We start from the raw sequence: 20,660 nt of genomic DNA, 5'->3' as shown, positions 1-20,660 counted from the left end.
TGTAATATTTTGAGTGTTGACCTTTTTGGGTACAATGACAGTTTTATGAGCAAAATGTGTTATTTATATGTAGAGCTCATTTATTTAACACTGTAATTGCCGTATTGTAAATCACTGAGTATTTGGAAAGGTGATCTATAAGTTGGAAGAGAGAAAAACTCATCCCAAGAAATAGATAGCACAAGAAATAATGGTGGGACCAGAGAAATTATACAAGCATAACATGCCATGGAATCAGATCTGTCTCAATAGAAATTATATATCTATAAAATGATGTGGCAATAATAAATCAAAATCTAGAGATAATCAATACACATTGATCCAGGTTTTCTCTGAAGCAACTAACATTTGAGTAACACGACATTTGTTTTCATCTAAATGAGCTTATGTGAAGACCTTTGCAAGAAAAAATGGCTGACTCACCAGTTGTGTTGCATCCCAGGGAAACTTTTGTTTTGCATTGGTCATTCCACTCTTTAGAGTATCTTTGTAAGTAATTGTGAGTCTGTGAAATATTCTTTTTTTCTGACTTCCATTCACAGTGGGTTTGCAGTAGAGGTGTTGACTGATGAACATAAACATCTCTTAGGAATCTTGAGTTCCTGTTTAGAACTTGCTGCAGATGCACTGTGATGTATTGAAAATTTTCTGATGAATAGTCCTTGCCTGCCTGAGTGCTCTGCAGAACTAGTTAATGGACTGTGAGCATCTGGTGGTTCTCATGAAATAGCCACTTCATTCAGCATTTTCCATCCTCGGATGGGGTGGGCCACTGGGGCCATGGCCCAACCAATATTTTGGCCAACACAGCTTCAGCAACTAGAGAACTTGGGGGTGGAGACAGAGCTGTTTACATGTACTTTCTTCTCTTCCTTCTTTTGTGCTGTGCTCAGCCTCCGTTCACCACTTGTTGCCTCCTCCTGTCCTTTGTTCCTGCCTTGAGTCCATCCAACATTCAGCATTTTTCTGTATCACTCCTACCTTACAGAACTCCCTTTCCAAAGAGCTTCATGCCGAACAGTCTTATTGAAGATTTAGGACCTCCCTGAAGACCCACCTATTTTCACTGGCCTTCTCAAATATCTAGGAGATAGAGCAGACTGGCAGAATGGTGCAGTTCATAAATATTTTTTTCCCTGATACTATCCTCTTCTATGGTTTTCCTACTACTACTACTACTATTTAACATTTCTAAAGCGCTGCAAGGGTTATGCAGTGCTGTACAATTTAACAAAGAAAGACAGTCCTTGCTCATAGGATATTGACATGTAGTTTCTTTCTTTTTCCTATAATTTTTATTGTAAACTGCTTTGATAAGGCGGTATATCAAATGCCCAATTAACTAAACTAATTGCATTTTATTTCACCAATATGAACCAGATTTAGTAAGGTGTGCTTAAATATGTAACTCATTGATTTTTGGAACCATCTTTTGGCAATTTCACTTGTTCCCTATATATGTAACTAGTAAAAAAGGCCCGTTTCTGACACAAATGAAACGGGCGCTAGCAAGGTTTTCCTTGGAGTGTGTATGTTTGGGAGAGTATGTGAGAGTGACTGTTTGAGAGTCAGAGTGAAAGTGTGAGTGTGTGAGAGAGAGAGTGTGTCTGGGTGTGAGTGTGTTTGTGAGAGAGTGTGTGTGAGAATGAGAGTGTGTGTATGTGAGACACAGTGTGAGAGAGAGTGTGTGTGTCTGGGCAACAGAGAGAGTGTGTGTGTGAGACACAGATTCTCTGTGAGAGTGAGTGTATGACACCAAGCGAGTGTGTGAGTGACTGTGTGGCACATAGAGAGTGAATGTGATACTGTGTGAGACAGTGTGTGAGAGTGAGAGTCAGAAAGACATTGTATATGAGAGAGAGAGTGTGAGCCGTGCCCTCCCAATCCATGGCCATCTGTCCCCTGCCCCCTCCATTCATCCTTTTCCAGCAATTCCCCTCTGTCCCTGAGCCCTGCCCTCCCAATCCATGGCCATCCATGTTTGTCTGTCACCTGCCCCCTCCATTCATCCCTATCCAGCATTTCCCCTCTCTGCCTGAGGCCTGCCCTGCAATCCATATCCATCCATGGCCATCTGTCCCCTCCATTCATCCCTATGCAGCAATTCCCCTCTCCCTGAGTCCTGCCCTTCCAATCCATGCCCATCCATGCTCCTCTGTCACCTGGCCCCTCCATTTTTCCCTATCCAGCATTTCCCCTCTCTGCCTGAGGCCTGCTCTGCAATCCATATCCATCCATGCCCATCTGTCCCCTCCATTCATCCCTATCCAGCAATTCCCCTCTCCCTGAGTCCTGCCCTTCCAATCCATGCCCATCCATGCTCATCTGTCACCTGGCCCCTCCATTTTTCCCTATCCAGCATTTCCCCTCTCTGCCTGAGGCCTGCTCTGCAATCCATATCCATCCATGCCCATCTGTCCCCTCCATTCATCCCTATCCAGCAATTCCCCTCTCCCTGAGTCCTGCCCTTCCAATCCATGCCCATCCATGCTCCTCTGTCACCTGGCCCCTCCATTTTTCCCTATCCAGCATTTGCCCTCTCTGCCTGAGGCCTGCTCTGCAATCCATATCCATCCATGCCCATCTGTCCCCTCCATTCATCCCTATCCAGCAATTCCCCTCTCCCTGAGTCCTGCCCTTCCAATCCATGCCCCTCTGTCACCTGGCCCCTCCATTTTTCCCTATCCAGCATTTGCCCTCTCTGCCTGAGGCCTGCTCTGCAATCCATATCCATCCATGCCCATCTGTCCCCCTCCATTCATCCCTATCCAGCAATTCCCCTCTCCCTGAGTCCTGCCCTTCCAATCCATGCCCATCCATGCTCATCTGTCACCTGGCCCCTCCATTTTTCCCTATCCAGCAATTTCCCTCTCTCCCTAAGTCCTGCCCTCCCAATCCATGCCCATCCATACTCCTCTGTCCCCTGCCCCCTCCATTCATCCATTTCCAGTAATTCCCCTCTCTCCCTGTGCCCTGCCCTCCTAATCCATACCCATCCATACTCCTCTGTCCCCTGCCGCCTCCATTCATCCTTTTCCAGCAAGTCCCCTCTCGCCCTTCCATGACCCCCCCCCCTCGCATCCATGCTACTCTCTCTGCCATGTCCCAGCCTGGGCCGCCCTCTTCTCCCCCCCCCCCCCCTTCGCATCCATGCATCCCTTTTTTTTATTCTTTTTAACTTTACCTCCGTGGCGGTTCGTGCAGCGAAGCGTCAGGGAAGGAGGCGGCGCTCCCGACGTCTAGCTTTCCCTTCGCTGTGACACAGCGAAGGGAAGGGTAGACGTCGGGAGCGCCGCCTCCTTCCCTGACGCTTCGCTTCCGGATTTGTTTGTTTAGACGCGAGGGCGGGGCAGAGACGGCTTGCTGGCTTCACAACACGAACGCCACGAACCCCACGAACCCTTTCAGAACGTTGTCCTCATTAGAACGTTCACGGTGCGTTTTATTATATTAGATAATGAAATAGGTCCTCAGATCTCATGATGTATATGTGTCTAGCTGGATCATAATGCTTTTGTTATTATGTCAGGCACACATTTTCTGCTTCTTTGTAGAGAAGGTACATGGAGGGCCATTTTTGATATGACTCTCAAGTCAAATAATCCCTAATGTACCAATTTTTGAACTGGAAAAACATCTATTGTTTTGTTTTCCAGATATTTTGTGCTCAGTATATATCTTTAGGTGCCATTTAAAAAAAAAGTCCTAGAGAAAAACACACAAAACTGAGCCATAAGGATGGCTGTGTGGCACTAGTAGACTAGCCACATAGACATCCCAGCAGAGCAGAGGAGCAACCTAGTGGTCAGTGCAGTGGACTTCACATAAAAGGACACGCGTACAAATCCCACCTGAGCACCCCTATTTTGTGTTGTGAGACCTCCAAGAACACCTAAAAACCTACTGTACTTAACTATACACCCCTACAAAAGCCCTCAGGTCTGTAGGTGTCTCCTATCTATAGGTACAGTTACGTGTTTTGGAAGGCTCACAATTTCTACCACAAGTGACTAGTTAGAGTGGGATATGGACCTGGGTCCCTTTCTCTACAGTCCACTGCACTGACCACTTGGCTATTCTTTGGACCAGTTTGCTGCTCTAATAGGAATGGTCATAATATCTGAAGCTGTCACAGAGCCTGTTCTGTACTGTCGCTGTCACATCTTGGAGGGTTGGGAGGGGGTCAATGACTACTGGGGGATTAATTCCTCCAGTGGTCAGCTGGTCAGTTGGGGCACCATTTTGTGACTTAGCTGTGTTTGAAACAGGTCCATAAAAGGTCCCATTTTGGGCCCTTGATGGTTTTATTTTGTTCCATTATCACTGAAAAAGTCCACATCCTGGCCCTGCCCAAATCCAACCAAAAACACACACCCAACACGCCCCCTACCAATTTAGTTGAACTGTAGACAAAAACATCTCAAATCTGAGTTTTGAAAATCGTGGTTTGTACATTTTCCCATGAAATCATCCATCTGTCGCTTTGTGTCATTTTGTGCCATTTTTCTTTTTTTGAAAATGAGCTCCATAGATTGTTACTTATTGGGTCCATTCAGTGCTTGTGGCAAGGAACCTAAAAATGGAAGCTATGGACATATTTATTTTTAAAAAAATGTATTTATTTATTTACAAAATTTATATCCTGAATAAGTGTAAAGGGAGAAGTGTGATGAACATCTATGGAAAAAGGAGAGAAAAACCTGGCTAGAAGAATTGTAAAAAACATAAGAGCTGTAAATGTGTGTATCAGGTTCAAGCCTGACACAATCTGAAATATCTGATACAAATTCCCTCTAAAATTAGTTTTTACTATCTTAAACGTAGGCTAAATTTATCTGCAGTCATAGGTACAATTTGTGTAGTTTGGGGGTGCAAAGAAAAGGGAGATTATTTTTTTTTTGGGGGGGGGGGGGGAGGAGAGCCAGTTCTGCACTAACATCTAGGGTGGAAACTCCCTTCCCTTCTCCCTTTCTCCCCAGTCTACACCTGTGATTGCAGTGGACTGTAACACTGCGAATAACAAAATGATAAAAGTAATAAAAATGATAAAAGTTAAACTGCATTTTCCTTTCTTGTTTTATTATTAGGAAGCAGATGGCATTACTCTTTCTTACTGGGCCCTGTTTGATGGACATGCTGGAGCTGGGGCTGCTGTGGTTGCTTCCAAATTACTTGAGCATCATATTGTGGAACAGCTGCAGGGCATAGTGGAGATCCTGAAGAATTCAGCAGTTCTTCCCCCCACCTGCCTTGGAGAGGAACCCGAAACAGCCAGTAACAACAGAACTCTAACCAGAGCTGCTTCCCTGCGAGGGGCAGCAGGAGCTCCAGGCTCACCTAGTACTCCACAAACACGTTTCTTTACAGAGAAGAAGATACCACACGAGTGCCTCGTAATTGGGGCCATTGAAAATGCCTTCAAAGAAATGGTAGGTATATTTATAGAGTTGTGCTTTGGCTGTCAGATTCACTGTGTTTGCAAAAATCTATTTCAGTTTTCTTACTGATTTGTTTTTCTGAACATGAAGATGGTAACATTTAAAATAGAAAATCATTGTTTAAATGTTAGAATTTTTGTACTATCGCAGGTCTTACTCTGGTTGAACTTCTGCTTCCCAAAATTGTCCCCTCCGTCTTTCTAAATTTGGCCACCTAAATTCATAAGACGGACAAATTTACCTTGGCACAAAGGATGGGCTTATGATTTATTTAAGGGACCTTTTACTAAGCAGTGATAAGCACTACCACGTGCTTACTGCAGCTTAAAATGGTCTACCATGAAATGCACTCAAGTGGCCTGTGGTAAAAGCCAAATTAGCTTATGCTCTGAATTTTTTATATATTTTTTTTTGTTGGAGGGGATGTGTCAGGGGCAGAAAGTGAGCATTCCTGTGCTTATCAGTTAGCCCATCTGCATTACCATACGCTAACTGGTTAGCACAGGATTAATACATGAACCTTATTGTGTACAAAATAGATGTTAGTTAGTGCACACATGCTAATATTTTTTAATGGACATGTGCAACATTAGCAACTGAGACTGGTAAGCCCAGCTGCACAAATAGTGGTTTTGAATCTAGACAGATCTGTTTAGCCTGGCTAGATTTTGGTGAGTTTTATGTTTATTTACATGATATACTGCTTTTCAAAAAAAATGTCAAAGTGGTTTACAAAATTATACAAAAAAAGGAAGTGGAAAACACAACTTCAAGAGATCAATCCGAGACAAAGGGTGAGATGCTCCAGGAAAGCTTTATTGGGACCCTACACGGTCCGTGTTTCGGCTTTTAAAAAAGACTTCATCAGGGGTCGATCAGTGGATGCACAAAGTGTATACTGATTGACAATGGAGCACATGAAATGTCGTCTCTGAGTAAAATAAAGTGTACTGCCTCGTACCAACAGATTCGATTTGAAATATTTTTTTTTTTTTCAAATTATTTCAAATCGAATCTGTTGGTACGAGGCAGTACACTTTATTTTACTCAGAGACGACATTTCATGTGCTCCATTGTCAATCAGTATACACTTTGTGCATCCACTGATCGACCCTGATGAAGTCTTTTTTAAAAGCCGAAACACGGACCGTGTAGGGTCCCAATAAAGCTTTTCTGGAGCATCTCACCCTTTGTCTCGGATTGATCTCTTGAAGTTGACTGATTATCCCCAAGTAGGTGATTTAACTGGCCAGGAGCCATTACTGGTTAGTTAAATCGCTTTGAATATTGAACCAGTAGATTCCAGCCTAGACTAATAAACAGAGTAGATAGCGAGATGGTTCTCAGTGGAAGAGCGCAGCACGCATGAGGGCCTTTATGGGGTGATTAATGAGGACAGGTAAGAGAGAACCCCTAAATAAAGGTCTTTATGGGTGTGGTACAAGATGGGGAGCCTGTGGTGCTGTGCCAACAACGGGTAAACATGATCATACCGAGAAGTGTGGGAGAGCAGTCGTACTGAAGTATTTTGCACAGTCTGCAATTTTTTTCAGTAGACCAGCATAAATGATGTTACAGTCAGCAGCATTTTCCAAATGGTTTCATGTCATTGGCAAACAAAAAGGAGCAGAAAAAAAACCTCACAGCATTTTGTGTCTTTTCATGTACCATCAACAATGTGCACTCTTTTGGAAAGAGAGTACAAATAATGAAAAAAAAAACCCAATCAAAATTTACAGGCCCAGAAACAACATGAGAAACAAAACAAACTGAAAGTGTTCTGGCTGCACACCCCTAGTGTTTATGATCCTCCCAGTGAAATAGTATTTTCGCACATTCCTTTTGAACTTCTTTTCCTTTAGCTTTATACAGTGACACTCATGTTCTTGAGGTTTTCATTCTGTTAAGCAGAAGAGTACTAGATGTGTGAATAGGTTTGCCATTTTCTTCCCATTCCTTTCTTTCTTCTAAATACTATGGCCTCAATATTCAAAAGGTGTAATTTTATAAAGGATTTTTTGTTCAAAATGCCTTTTCTAAAATTGTCAGTGATTATACGCATAAATGTGTGGTGCCAAGAAGACATGTACTTTTAAGTGACCTGTGTGTAGGTGTGTTTACAGGGCCAATCTTAGGCAGGGGCGACAGGGGCAGCCTCACAGAGTCTCACACTCCCAGGGGCTCCGCGACCCCAGCATTGGTATTCTTGCATCAGTTGAAGCTCAGAAACCCCCCAGAAACCCCGTCCCATCCCGCAGTGTTCCCCAGCCTCAGCTTTACCTTATAACTTTGGAGTTCATGCTCGGCAACCAGCAGTCCTCGTGGTCATCAGCATCACTTCCAGCCAATTAGGAGTGCCCTTTTAGGTGTCAGACAGGCTCCCTGACCATTCACAGCTCCACTTCTGTAGCTCAGCCATGTGAAAAAAAAAAACCTGTAGCTGAGTCCAGAGAACTGAAGTGTAGGCAGCTCTGATGGCGATTGCTATCGGAACACCCTGAATTGTGCTGCTGGACATCCTTTAATTGCTTATACTGTTTTGACTGTAGATTGTGGGTCTACAGTTGTAAACAACCTCGTGGATTATTACCTTGAATCAAATTCAGAGCAAGCACTGTCTACTCTGCAAGAGCCAAGAGCCATATGATAAGATAACTTGCTGTCCTCCAGTGACTGATTCTTCAGAACGCTGTCTCTAGTTTTGGAACACCAGTGAGCAGAGGCGTAGCCAGGTTTTGACATCAGGGGGAGCAGACTTCTGTAAAATTTGTGCCAGTTTGAAGCTGAAGGGCCGGGAGAGAGGGAAGGGTTAAAATCCTCATAGGCATATGTGTGATCAGTGACTCAGCTGTGTGGGGAGGCTAAGGTGGGGTGAGGTGGGCCTAGAGTGGGGTTAAGGCACAGCTAGATAAAATCCTTAGGGTGAGGGAAGCACCTATGTCAGCAGCAAAGGAACAGTGAGGGTACTTTTGAACACAGCAGTGAAGGACCCCTTCACTGTGTCTCTGGTACAGCTGCACCAGTCATTTCCCCCTAGTATCTCTATTACTGATGGTATTGTGTACACTGAATACACTCCAGGGAATTATGTGCTGAAAATATTCATATACTGTACCACAATAATACTAATTATTAAATAGAATAGTATTTGCAGTATTCTGGAAATATATGCAGGTACTTTTATGCTCTCCAGTCCAACATCTTCTTGTTGACCATGTGAACAGTGATGTTCAGCAGCACTGTAACAGAAATCCTGTGGTTACTAGCAACCATAAGATGATTTGGCTATCATATTTTTGGTAAGTTGCCAAATGGCCACCAAGTTTACTGTAGAGTTACAAAACATGTTTGGAATAGGCATTATGTATATTAGCTGTATCTACTGGTTAGAGAAGTGAGCTGAGAACCAGAGAAGCCAGGGTTCAAATTCCTCTACTGCTCCATTACATCCTGTACAAACTTAGACTGTAAGCCTCCAGAGGCAGGAAAATACCTGTTGTAGCTGAATGTAACTCACCTTCAGCTACTACTATGAGAGGTATGAGATAAATACAAATCCAAAATCCAGTACCCTGTATTATGAATACAAAACCCTACAGAAGTCACTCAGGACCTATAAAGCAACTGTAGCATACCATAATAGCACTACATTTCCAGGAATCACACAAGGGTCTATCTAGGAAAAGACAGCACTGTAAATATTGCAATGGGCACTGGAACTCAATACATCTATTGGGAAAACTAAGCAAGCTGGATTAGTACAGATTGATCCTACATAGAAATTCAGTGCTTAACAGAATACCTGGCCTCTTTCACACACAGACCCTCACCAAATACAGAATAAGTAATCATAATGTAACAAGGGGTTAAGGGTAGGAAGGGAAAGGGAAAAATATTTATAGAAATTTTTTAACTTACCTGGGGAATCATTTTGGGGCACAGTGCCAGCTTCGGGCCCTTGGCTGGGTTTTCGGGGGTGATTTGGAGTCAGTGAGGGCCAGGGGAAGAGGAGCGAGGAAAGGAAGATGCTGCCTAGGGCAGCGTTACGAATTTTTGGGCCGGTGTGGGACTGGAAGCGCTGCAGGGAGGCAGCGCTGAAGTTTTGGCTCCCGGGGACGATTGAGCACGTCCCCGGGAGTGAAGAGGAGGTCCGGGGCGTGTTGGGCCGGGTTCGGAGGCCACACGGTCAGTTTCGGGGTCTGGGAGCAATGGAGCGTGTTCCCGGACCTGAAGAGGGGAACCGGAGGCCGGAGGAGCGCTGCAGGAGGCAGCGCGGAAGTTTTCCGGCTGGGGGGAAGCGGCAGAGTTGTTTTTTTTTTTTTTTTTTTTTAAAGATGGCCGGCGAGTAGAAAACGTCGGCGCGAGTGTGCATGAGGCGGCGCGCCTCATGCACATATCGGTGGCGCGCGTTTTTCCGTCTAGGCCGAAGCCGGGGCCTAAATTTTGGGCCGGGCTTCGATAGTTTTTTTGTTTTCGATCCGTTTTCGTTTGAGGACGTCCGGGACCGGAACCAGGGGAAGGCTACACGTGTGGGGAAAATCTACAATCAGGTAAGGGGGTTTTTAACCCGAAATTTTAATTTATTGATTTTTAAATTGTACAAATGTAGTTTTTTATTTTTAAAAAATCAGGGATTGGTTTAATTTAAATTTGGTTTTCAGTTTCGGGTTCCGGGGATTTTTCCTGATTTTTCCAGTGGGTTACATTTTGAGTTTTAATATTTTAAGGGGGTCTTTTGGGAGGGGTCAGGTTTTAAGGGGTTAATTAAGGGTTAATTTTTTTAATTCGATAGGGTAGGTCCGGGAGGGGAGTTGGAAATTTTGGGGATGGTTTTTGGTCGGATTTAGGGATTTTGGAGGGATTTAGAACAGTTTATTTGAGGGCGGACATTGGAATTTGGGATTTTTAAAATTGAAAAACAGGGATGGATAGAGAATGGGGGATTTAATTTTTGGGCCAAGTTTTAAGGGTTTTGGGTAAACGGTAGGGGGGGCTAGGATTTTTGGAAATATTTTTCCATTGAAGTCTATGGGATTTTTCTATTCAAAATGGTGCTGGAGCAGTGCTGGTCAACATTCCGCAGGTCAGCTTGGCCAGTTTAGAATTTTAAAAAGGGATGGTGATTGGCTGAGCTGACTGCGGAATGGCAAGCCAGTGCTGGTCTCCTTGGCAACGGTGTTTGGGCAGTTGGTCAGAATGTGTTTGGGAGTCAAGGTGAGAGGAGGTATGGTGTGTGTTGGGAGTGTGTGAGAGTGGTTTCAGGGAAGGAAGAGGTAGAGGTTTGAGAAAATATTGGGAAAGTATTGAAAAATAGGATATTGGTTAGAGTATAGACTGTGTAGAGTATAGGTTAGAGTTAATATTCATTTTTATTGGGATTTGGGAATTTGGGGTATTTTTAGAAAGTTGTGGGGTTTGGAATAGTGAATAAAGTATATGGGAAGTTGGGGTATAGTGAATAGTCTGAATTAATATTAGAATCTAGGAGAGTTAACTGAGTTTAAAGGTTAAGTTAATAGAGAGGGGATAGGTATAGGGGTATAGTATGGAATGTTAAGATTATGATTAAGAGTATAGAAGTGGAATGAGAGGTATGTTTGAATGAAGACTGCCAAACATATTTAATAGGAAAGTTAGATAAAATAAAAGTTTAATTAGAGAGTGTAAGTTTGTAGGATAGGGAATTGGTTAATTATTTTGATTTTATTAGCTAGACGGCCCCAGTATAAAATTGTTACGGACACTAGGTATCCTGGTACCTGGTCAGTGAAGGGAGGGTCTTGCTTCCATTTATTTTATTAAAGGGTGAGGTTTAGGAGGAAGAGCCGTCACCTGCAAAGAATTCTGGAACAGCTGACACTGCAATTACAAGGGCCCCAACGCAAGAAAGGTTCACCGGCGCACTGGAGAAAGAGGAACAGCCTACAGCTAAGTGACTGTACAGGGAATTCTGGGACTGGGGGTAAAGGGAAAATGGTAGGGTCAGGTAATCCGAAAGAGAAGAGAGAACAAACCAAACAAAATACTTACCTGTACCTGGAAAAGTTGGGTGTAGAGGTCCTCTGTAAAACAGAAAAGTGAACACAAAGAATCACATTCTAGAAAAACACTTTTTAAGGGAATACTTAACAATATTAGGAAAGGTTAAGGAAATAAAGAGGAAAAGAAAATAAAGAACTTATCTGATATATAAGCTGGAGCAGTACTGAAATTCGATCTGTAAGAAAAAGAAAAAGAAAAAGAATGTATGGTAAATTTGGGGGTTCAAGAAATATTTATTGTTTTTATTGAATTGCGATTACTATTATATTGAAAAGTCTTTAAAAAATGTTATTTAATTACATGAAAAAACCATCTGATTGCTATCTGATTTTGGGAGTTTGGGCAGGAAAGATCCTAAAATTTTAGTTTATTTTCCTCTCCTGGTCTTAGAGATTAGGAGACGAGGTTAGTGATTGTACCCACCCTCTGACCTTGGTGATTGGGATCTCAATTTAGCTGTCACGACTACAATCATCCGGCTGTTGAGACCCCTTTACTTATTACAGCATACCCAAGGCTGAGGGGTTGTGGCACAATAACCTAAAAATAGAAATATGTAGACAAATTAATCTGAACCCCCAAGAAGCCAGAGTATGCAACACCATAGAAGTAGAAACAATGACATGTGTCCCACTGTACTGTGCAAAACAAAGTTAGTAGCTGCAAATTTCAAAAACTGACATATTCCAATCACTTTATTAGACATTTACAAATACAAATAAAACAAACAAACAAACAAAAACCCCAGAAAATACGGTGATATCTTTTTATTGGTCTAAATACATTTTTTGCTCGTCTCACCATCCGGCTTCACTCTTGTACTCTAACTCTTCTCCCCTATCCAGCATTATTCCCATCTATCTCTTTTCACCCATCGCCCTGTCTCTCTTCCCCATTTATCTCTCTTTTCACCCATCGCCCTGTCTCTCTTTCTCCATCCAGCATCTCTCACTCTTCCTCCCCATCCAGCATCTCTTTTCTCAGAATCCAGCATCACTCTGTCTCTCTCTCTCCCCCCCCCCCCCCCCCCCCCCCCCCCCATCCAGCATCATTCTATATCAGTGCTTCTCAACCTTTTTTCAGTAAGGACATACTTGATGAAAACTTCTCTCTTTAACAAGGCCTACTACGAGAACCCATAACTAACTACAACACAACACCTAAACACCTTCCATTCAGAATGTCTTATTCTACAATTCCTTGACCAGATCCTCTTGCTTTCTCTAATTTCTTTGTAACACCAACTGTATTATTGACCCTGTTATGGTGATGCCATGACAGATCTTTGTAAGCCACATTGAGCCTGCAAATAGGTGGGAAAATGTGGGATACAAGTGCAGTAAATAAATACAATAAATAAATGGATGATGCTCACATCCATGACACACTACACACATGATCCTCGTGGATCTTTGATCTGATACAGTATGTCAGTTCTTATATATTAAATATAAACATGTTCTGCATCCACAAAAGCCCTATCTCCCCCCCTCCCAATAACAGGTTTAGATCTTAATTAGCACATTTTCTCCATGGAAGTTACCATACAAAAAACAAATTCTGATTTTGACATAATCTCAGTAATAGCTAAATACATTTTTCCACTACCAGGCACATTGTGAAATAACACAAAGCTTGAAAAACTTCTAACTCAACATACATGTGGAAAATCTACCATAGAACAGTAGCACTGATTCCTATGAATTAAACAAGAAGGACCCTATGTAAGAACAAGCAGCACAACAAATAGTACACGGGGCTCTAGAACACCGATATACCTACAGAACACCGATATACCTACAGAACACCGATATACCTACCACTGGTACAACAGAACAACTGAGACTGCTACAGAATTCTACAAAGAAACTATTTGCCAACAGAATACTACACCTCGGTCACACATAAATACAGAACAAGGGATCACAAATTAGAACTATAAAGACAAAAACTGAACTGGGAAACCCAAGAAGTCAAACTGAACTGGGAAACCCAAGAAGTCAAACTAGGTATGTACTAGACAAAAAAATACAAAGACATCCATGATGCACATTTCCCAAAGCTAACGTATTCCACCAAATAAATTCAAATAAAACACTTCTTTTCTACCTTTGTTGCCTGGGTACTTTATTTTTCCAATCATATTGGTTCCTGTTTCTTCTTTTCTGTTTTCCTGTCTGTCTTCTGCTCTCTTTCTAGTGAGTGCAGTCCATTTATCCTTCCTCTACATTACTCTTATCTTTTACTATTCCCTCATAATATCTCTGATATATTTCCTCTCTCTCTATATTTTCTGTCTCTCCCCACAAATTTCACGTTCTCACTCTTCAGTCCTTCACTTATATTTCACTTGCCAGTACCTATCAACCTTTCATCTCCTCCTGTCACCCTTACATCTCTTGAGTCACTCCTTCCCTGGCCTCCTATTCCCTTCTCTTTCACCCACTCCCCTTTAGTACAATTCTATTCCCTTTTCCTTCACCCATTCCCCTTTAGTACAGTTCTATTGCCTTCTCTTTCACCCATTCCCCATTAGTACAATTCTTCCCTCTGTATTTACTATCCTCTTCTCCTTGAGATCCCCCATGGTCTCTCCCACATGGTTCCACCATGCCAAGTTATCTCCCCCCTCCCTCTCCCTTCTTACACCCTTGTAGCCCAGCATCTCCCTGTCTCTCCCCTCTCTTCCACCACTATGGTCCAGCAATTCCCTGTCTCCTATCCCCCCTTCCTCCTTATGATCCAGCAATTCCCTGTCTCCTCTCCTCCCTTCCTCCTTATGGTCTGGCAACTCCCTATCCCTTTTCCTCCACCCCTATAGTCCAGTAACTCCTTTTCCCCTCTACACCTATGGTCAAGCAACTTCCTGTCCTCTCTTGCCCCATCTACTTTAATGGTCCAGCAACTCCCCTTCTCATTTCTCTCCTCTCTTTCCCATTATGGTCCAGGAATTCCCTGTCCCCTTTTCCTACACCCCTATGCTACAGCAACTCCATGTCCTCTCTTTTTCCCCCTTATGGTCCAGCAGCTCCCTGTCCTCTCTCTTTATCCCTTTCCCACCCCTCAAAGTGAAGCATCAGTGTTCAGCAGGGCATCAGCTCAGAGAGAAGAGTCTACTCAGGAAACCCAGTCTGATGCCAGGAGAAGTGGCTACACAAATCCCAGTGCCATGTGCCTTTCCAGGTTGTGTAAGCGGCAAACTGCACAGTAGAAATGAAAACCTGCTAAGCATGGTTTAGCCCCTGCACAAAATAGGAAGAAGCACCGCATCAAGGGTTGTGTACTTTCACCTCCTGTGAGTCTAGTATCTCTCCCCTTCTCTTACTCACGCTCTCCATCCCCTATGGCCTTCCATCTTCTTCCTCTCTCCCTGGTCCCCTCACCCATAGTCTGGCATCTCTCCTATCTCTCTACCCCTGCAGATCGAGTACCTATCCCCTTCTCGTCCCTCTTTCTCCCCCCTCTTATGGGTTCAGCACATTTCTCTTCTCCCCAATGAGTCCAGGACCTTTCTCTCTTCTTCCCGAAGTCCCCCTGGAGTCCATAACCTCTCCATCTGCCCTCATCCCCCCACCCCATGAGTCCAGCAACTCTTCCTCTCGTTCCCTCAATCCCCACCCCCGAGTCCAACAACTCTTCCTCAACCTCTTCTGAGTCCAGCAACTTTCTCTTTATCCCTCAGCTTCCCCCATGAGTCCAGCACCACTCTCTTTCTCTCTCAGCTGCCTCCTGAATCCAGCACCATTCCCACTTTTTTTCCCAGCCCTACCTTGATACCAGCACTGCTCCTCCTTTTTCCTTCAACCCCTGTCCTGAGTCCAGCACCTTCTTCTTCCCTCAAACCCCCCTCCCCCACCTTCCTAAGTCCAGCACCTCTTTCTCTTCTTCCTCCCCAAGGAGGTTAGATTGAGAACATGAGATAGCTTGACATCAAAAAGCTGAAGCCAAATAGGGTTAGTCTCCCTTTCCTTCTCCTCCTCACCCAAAACAAAACAAGCAAACCTACGAGCTGCTCTATCCACATTGTCATTCTTTATTGTTGGTAGCATTTAACTTGATCTCACTTATATTTTCAAAAATGTTGGCTTGTGCAGCATATGGATGTACACAGGGGAAGTACTGGTTTCATCAGTTAGAGTACTAATTAGTTCTAAATTATAAATCATTGTGTCATTTGGAGGGGCTGGTTATAAGACTTCCTGTATTCATGCAGAGATGTTCTCACCTAGTAAAGGGCCACCGAAACAGAAGAATCAGGTGCTTAACAATCAGAAATCCAGATTTTAAAAAAAATTATACATATAAACACATTAATTAGGTTGAAACCTTGGAGCATTTAACATCTTTTTTTCCTCAAAAACACAGAGTCAGTCTAAATGTACCAACATTATCTAGTTCAGCACACTATTAGCTTCCAAGTTCATACAAAGTTAATTATGTTCAGTGGAAAATAAATCTGTTGGCTCAGGCTGCTTGCTATGTGAATATTCCATCACCGTTTCATGACTGCTACCAAGTATTACATATTAAGGGCCTTTGCTTAAGGCGAATCCTAAGGGGTGGTAACCTGAGCTCTTTTGGGATAATGTGGGATATAAATGTAAAATGTCTTAAGCCGAATCGATTACTGCAATGGCATATACACAGGGTGCAGAGACCTACTTCTCAAAAAAACTACACACTTCCCAAAACACAGCAGCTCGACTTATCTTCGGAGCATCAAAGTTCAACAGTTCCAGACCTCTTCGTAAGAAATTACACTGGCTTCCTGTACAGGAGCAAATAACTTTTAAAATTTGCACCCTAGTCCATAAGATCCTCTACGGAGCAGCTCCAGCATATATGGATGCCCTTGTCAACTTACCACCAAGGAATTCGCTTCGATCTTCTCGTTCATACTTAAACCTCTATTACCCTGCGTGTTCTGGTCTCAAGTATAAAACCACATATGCTTCCACCTTTTCCTATATCAGCACTCATTTGTGGAATACATTACCTAAATCTGTAAAAATGGTTCAAGATCATCTGACTTTCAGGAAGTCTCTCAAGACCTACTTATTTTGGCAAGCTTACCCTAAAGATCCCGTTCTGCCTCTGTGATTCCTGGACTCCAACTCCTCTAAAGATCTTGTGGACTTAACTACTTTCTCTTAACCCTGTACCTTTCCGCCCCTCGTATCACTTTCCATTTATTGTACTTTCATGTTTGTTAACTAAATGTTGTAAGCCACATTGAGCCTGCCAGTGGTGGGAAATTGTGGGGTATAAATGATATAAATAAATAAATAAAAAAACTTTATCCTCCACCTTTTAAGACACTGCCTATCCAGCAGGATGGTGATGGCACAAGGAAAGCAAGTTTAGTCCAGTGAAGGCGAACTCAAAATAACCTGTTCCTTAGCTAGACTCTAGTATGTTGAAAATGGAACCATACCATGCCTCTATGGTTATGTTTGACTAAATGATTAACTGGTTTTCTTGAAAGGATTATATAACATTTGGATGCATGACTAGGAACAAAAACAAACTTGTTTATTCAGTATCACAATTCCTCATGTACAGCCACAAAACAACCTTTTAGGGTGGATAGTGTTCACAGTGAGCTCCTTTTGTTATCGACCAGATAGAAGAGTTTTCAGTTTTGGCATAGTCAGTGGTGTGCTGGAGCCGGCTCGCTCCGGCTCGCAAGAGCCGCTTGTTAAATTTTGACAGCTCTTGCGAGCCGGTTGTTCTTCGGGGCGAGCCGGCTCCATTGCAGGAGGTAAGCATGGCAGGAGAGCGCCATGCTTACCTCCCCTTCTGCTCCCAAACATGCCCAGCGATTGTCCTTCGCCCCCACCATCCCCTCCTGCTCTCATCCATCTTTTTTAAATACCTCCTCCGTTGAAGCGCTGCGTTAAAGCCCTTCTGCCCGTCTCTAGCTTTCCCTCCCTGTTTGCTTCGTGCCCTTAGTCCCGCCTTCAGCCTCACTGAAATCTCATCTGTATTGTATAGAACAGTGTAGAAAAATGAGCACAAAATGTAAAGTTTTTAACTGCTGTTTCTATGAGCTACACTTTTTTTTGTCAGTATTTTTTATTGGTTTTCGATACAAAGGTAAATCAAGAAGCAACAACTGTGTAACAATGAACAATTGTACAGAATTGGTAAGAAATCAAAGGGAGGAGAGAAAGAGAAAAAAAAGGAGGATACATAGCAAAAGTACATTTCATGCAAAAGCCATAGAAACCCAAAGAGCAGCAGTTAGTGGTATTTAGCACAACATGCCACACTAGGGTCTTTAAAGTAAGATAGAAGTGGAAACCATTTCTCCTCATGCAGAGCAAATTACGCTTTTTTTTTTTTTAAGCTGTTGTAGTGATATTCAATTTTTATTTCATATAATGAGCTAGATAGGCTCAACCTGTCTTCATCCAACTTCCTTGGCTGATACCGACGCCAGTTCTCAGTCTAACCTCCTTGTAAGTTCCCTTCCATCCCTCAAATCTGCTTTTCTTTAGCAGCCCCTGCAGTGATAGGCTGCCCGAGCCGGTGCCAAATGCTTCCCTCTTCCGTGTCCCACCCTCGCGTACACAGGAAGTAGTTGTGTCAAGGGGCGAAGCAGAAGGAAGCATTCGGCGCCGGCTCAGGCAGCCTGTCAGCGCTACAAGGCAGCAAGGAGGGGCCGCTAAAAAAAGCAGGTTTGAGGCACCGAGGGGGAGGGGGAAAGCGAAAGCGGTGTTAGTCTTGCTAGACTCGTGCGGGGGGGATGGATGGTTTTGGTATGGTGGGAGAGAGAGAGAAGAGTTAGTTATGCCGCAAAGTTTAAAATAAAATCCATGGTGCTGTGTGGCGGCCCGGCAGCGAGAGAGGTAGGCGCCGTTTTCCTTTGAAATCTGATTGGGGGACCCCTTGCGCCCCATCTAGCTACACCACTGCCAGTGAGGTGGCTTGAGATTGCAGAGCTTTTCTTTACAGATCACAGAAGTGATTTACTAATGCTCATGTGTTCTCCTTTGCCCTACGTTTTCATTTGAATGCTAAATGCTGAGCTGTTTAAAGTGCTCTGTAGAAAAGACTGTCTCTTATGCGGTGTAACATGCACTGAAAAGTTCTAGCTCCTGCATTGTATTTTTCTCTTGTGGTTTATTTGGTCACCAGTTGGCTTTCTTTGGTTGGTTGGAGGTCTAACTTTCCACTCCCAGGGTGCATGTGTGTGGCATTTTGAGACACTGAATTTTATGCTGCATTTGTAACTTGAGCCAGTATACAGTGAGTGTAAATATACAGCCAGTATATGCTGTGCCCAGGAGGGAGGTGAAATTGTGGAGAGCCTTCCCCTTTGCAGATAGGAAAAGTTCACTGTTCACAGCAGACCAGGATTGGGTATAGCTGGTTGTTGGAATGAAATGGGAGCTTTGTACCAGGGTTTCTAATTCATCTTCAATTTTCTTAAGCAGCTATAGTCCACCTAAAGTACTAAGTGGAGCACAAAAATATGTACATAAATCTGGGATTGGTAGCATGGAATGTACTACTATTTGGGTTTCTACCGGGTGCTTGGCCATCGCTGAAAACAGGATGCTGGGCTAGATGGACCATTAGTCTGTCACAGTATGGCTATTCTTATGTTCTTATGTACCGATCCTGTCAGTGTTCAGCCTAGCTGCTGTCAAGCGAGTCGGTTCGCTTACTCTCTGTGATCCAGTCCTCAGTTCAGCTGCTCTCAGGCCGCTTCCTCTCAGCAGCCAGTCTTCACTCAGCTTTCTGCATGCCTCAGGTCACTGCCTTCGGGCTTGTGGCTAACCTGGCAGCAGTTAAGGTGGGTCTTCATTTTGCTTGTGTGCCTGATACTTCCTACTGTTTTTTGCTACTACCTGTGCTTTGTGTGTTTCATTTTGGTTTTCTCTTCTTGCTGATTTAGACCTCCAAGTGGACCCATTGACTCTCTCCTCCGGATCAGTGCACACAAATAACATTTTTTTAATAATTTTGTCAAAAGGGGGCAAGGCTAGGTGGGGGTGGCGGTAGACAAGGAGCTGGGGGACCCCACTGAACTGGTTTGCACAGGGCCCAGCAATTGCTAAGACTGGCCCTGTGTGTTTAGGGGGTAGAGTTTGGGAGATGTGTGGGTAGGGTTGCAGTTTGCATGTGTTGTTTATAAAATATCATAATCACTACTTCTCCCTATATATCTTATCTATAGTGCCTGGACCATCAGACCATGCACAGGGTATCCCATTATTGTCTTCATAGGTACCAATCAATCACTCAAATCTTCATAGGTCCAAATGATTTTTTAAATATTTTTCCAAGTATTCATCAATATAACTCTTCCTAATTATATTCTTTTTCCTCTATGCGAATAACAGAAGCACTGAGCTTAAGATCAGTAGGTAACCTCCTTCAATATGATCATGTTTCGTAATAACTGCATCAGGACAGAGGCACCTGTAAATAAACAGTTAAGATCCAGCCTTCAATGATAATTTAACAAGACTTTAGGCAAAAAAATTCAATTAATCTATAACAGAGCATTTTATTCCTACTAACATAGTAACATAGTAGATGACGGCAGAAAAAGACCTTCACGGTCCATCCAGTCTGCCCAACAAGATAAACTCACATGTGCTACTTTTTGTGTATACCCTACCTTGATTTGTACCTGTCCTCTTCAGGGCACAGACCGTATAAGTCTGCCCAGCACTATCCCCGCCTCCCACCACCGGCTCTGGCACAGACCGTATAAGTCTGTCCAGCATTATCCCCGTCTCCCAACCACCAGCCCCGGCACAGACCTTATAAGTCTGCCCAGCCTCCCAATCTCGACTAAGCTCCTGAGGATCCATTCCTTCTGCACAGGATTCCTTTATGCTTATCCCACGCATGTTTGAATTCCGTTACCGTTTTCATTTCCACCACCTCCCGCTGGAGGGCATTCCAAGCATCCACTACTCTCTCCGTGAAAAAATACTTCCTGACATTTTTCTTGAGTCTGCCCCCCTTCAATCTCATTTCATGTCCTCTCGTTCTACCGCCTTCACATCTCTGGAAAAGGTTCGTTTGCGGATTAACACCTTTCAAATATTTGAACGTCCGCATCACATCACCCCCGCTTCTTCTCTCCTCCAGAGCACACGTCTAGCCCAGCAAGCCTCTCCTCACATGTCCTGCAACGCAAATCCCACACCACTCTCTGCA

General features: G+C 43.5%; 1 protein-coding gene across 1 annotated transcript in view; it reads left to right on the top strand.

The window, feature by feature from the left end:
• Positions 1–20,660, top strand: part of PPM1H (protein phosphatase, Mg2+/Mn2+ dependent 1H) — a 407,312-nt gene that overhangs the window by 238,988 nt on the left and 147,664 nt on the right. Inside the window, 1 exon segment of the mRNA XM_030216868.1 lies at positions 5,088–5,429. Coding sequence (XP_030072728.1) covers positions 5,088–5,429 — 342 coding nt within the window.

This window comes from Microcaecilia unicolor, chromosome 10 (genome assembly GCF_901765095.1).
Source record: "Microcaecilia unicolor chromosome 10, aMicUni1.1, whole genome shotgun sequence".
NCBI classification, from domain to species: Eukaryota; Metazoa; Chordata; class Amphibia; order Gymnophiona; family Siphonopidae; genus Microcaecilia; species Microcaecilia unicolor.
The sequence above is the reverse complement of the archived record's forward strand: the minus strand, read 5'-3'. Positions and strand labels throughout refer to the sequence as shown.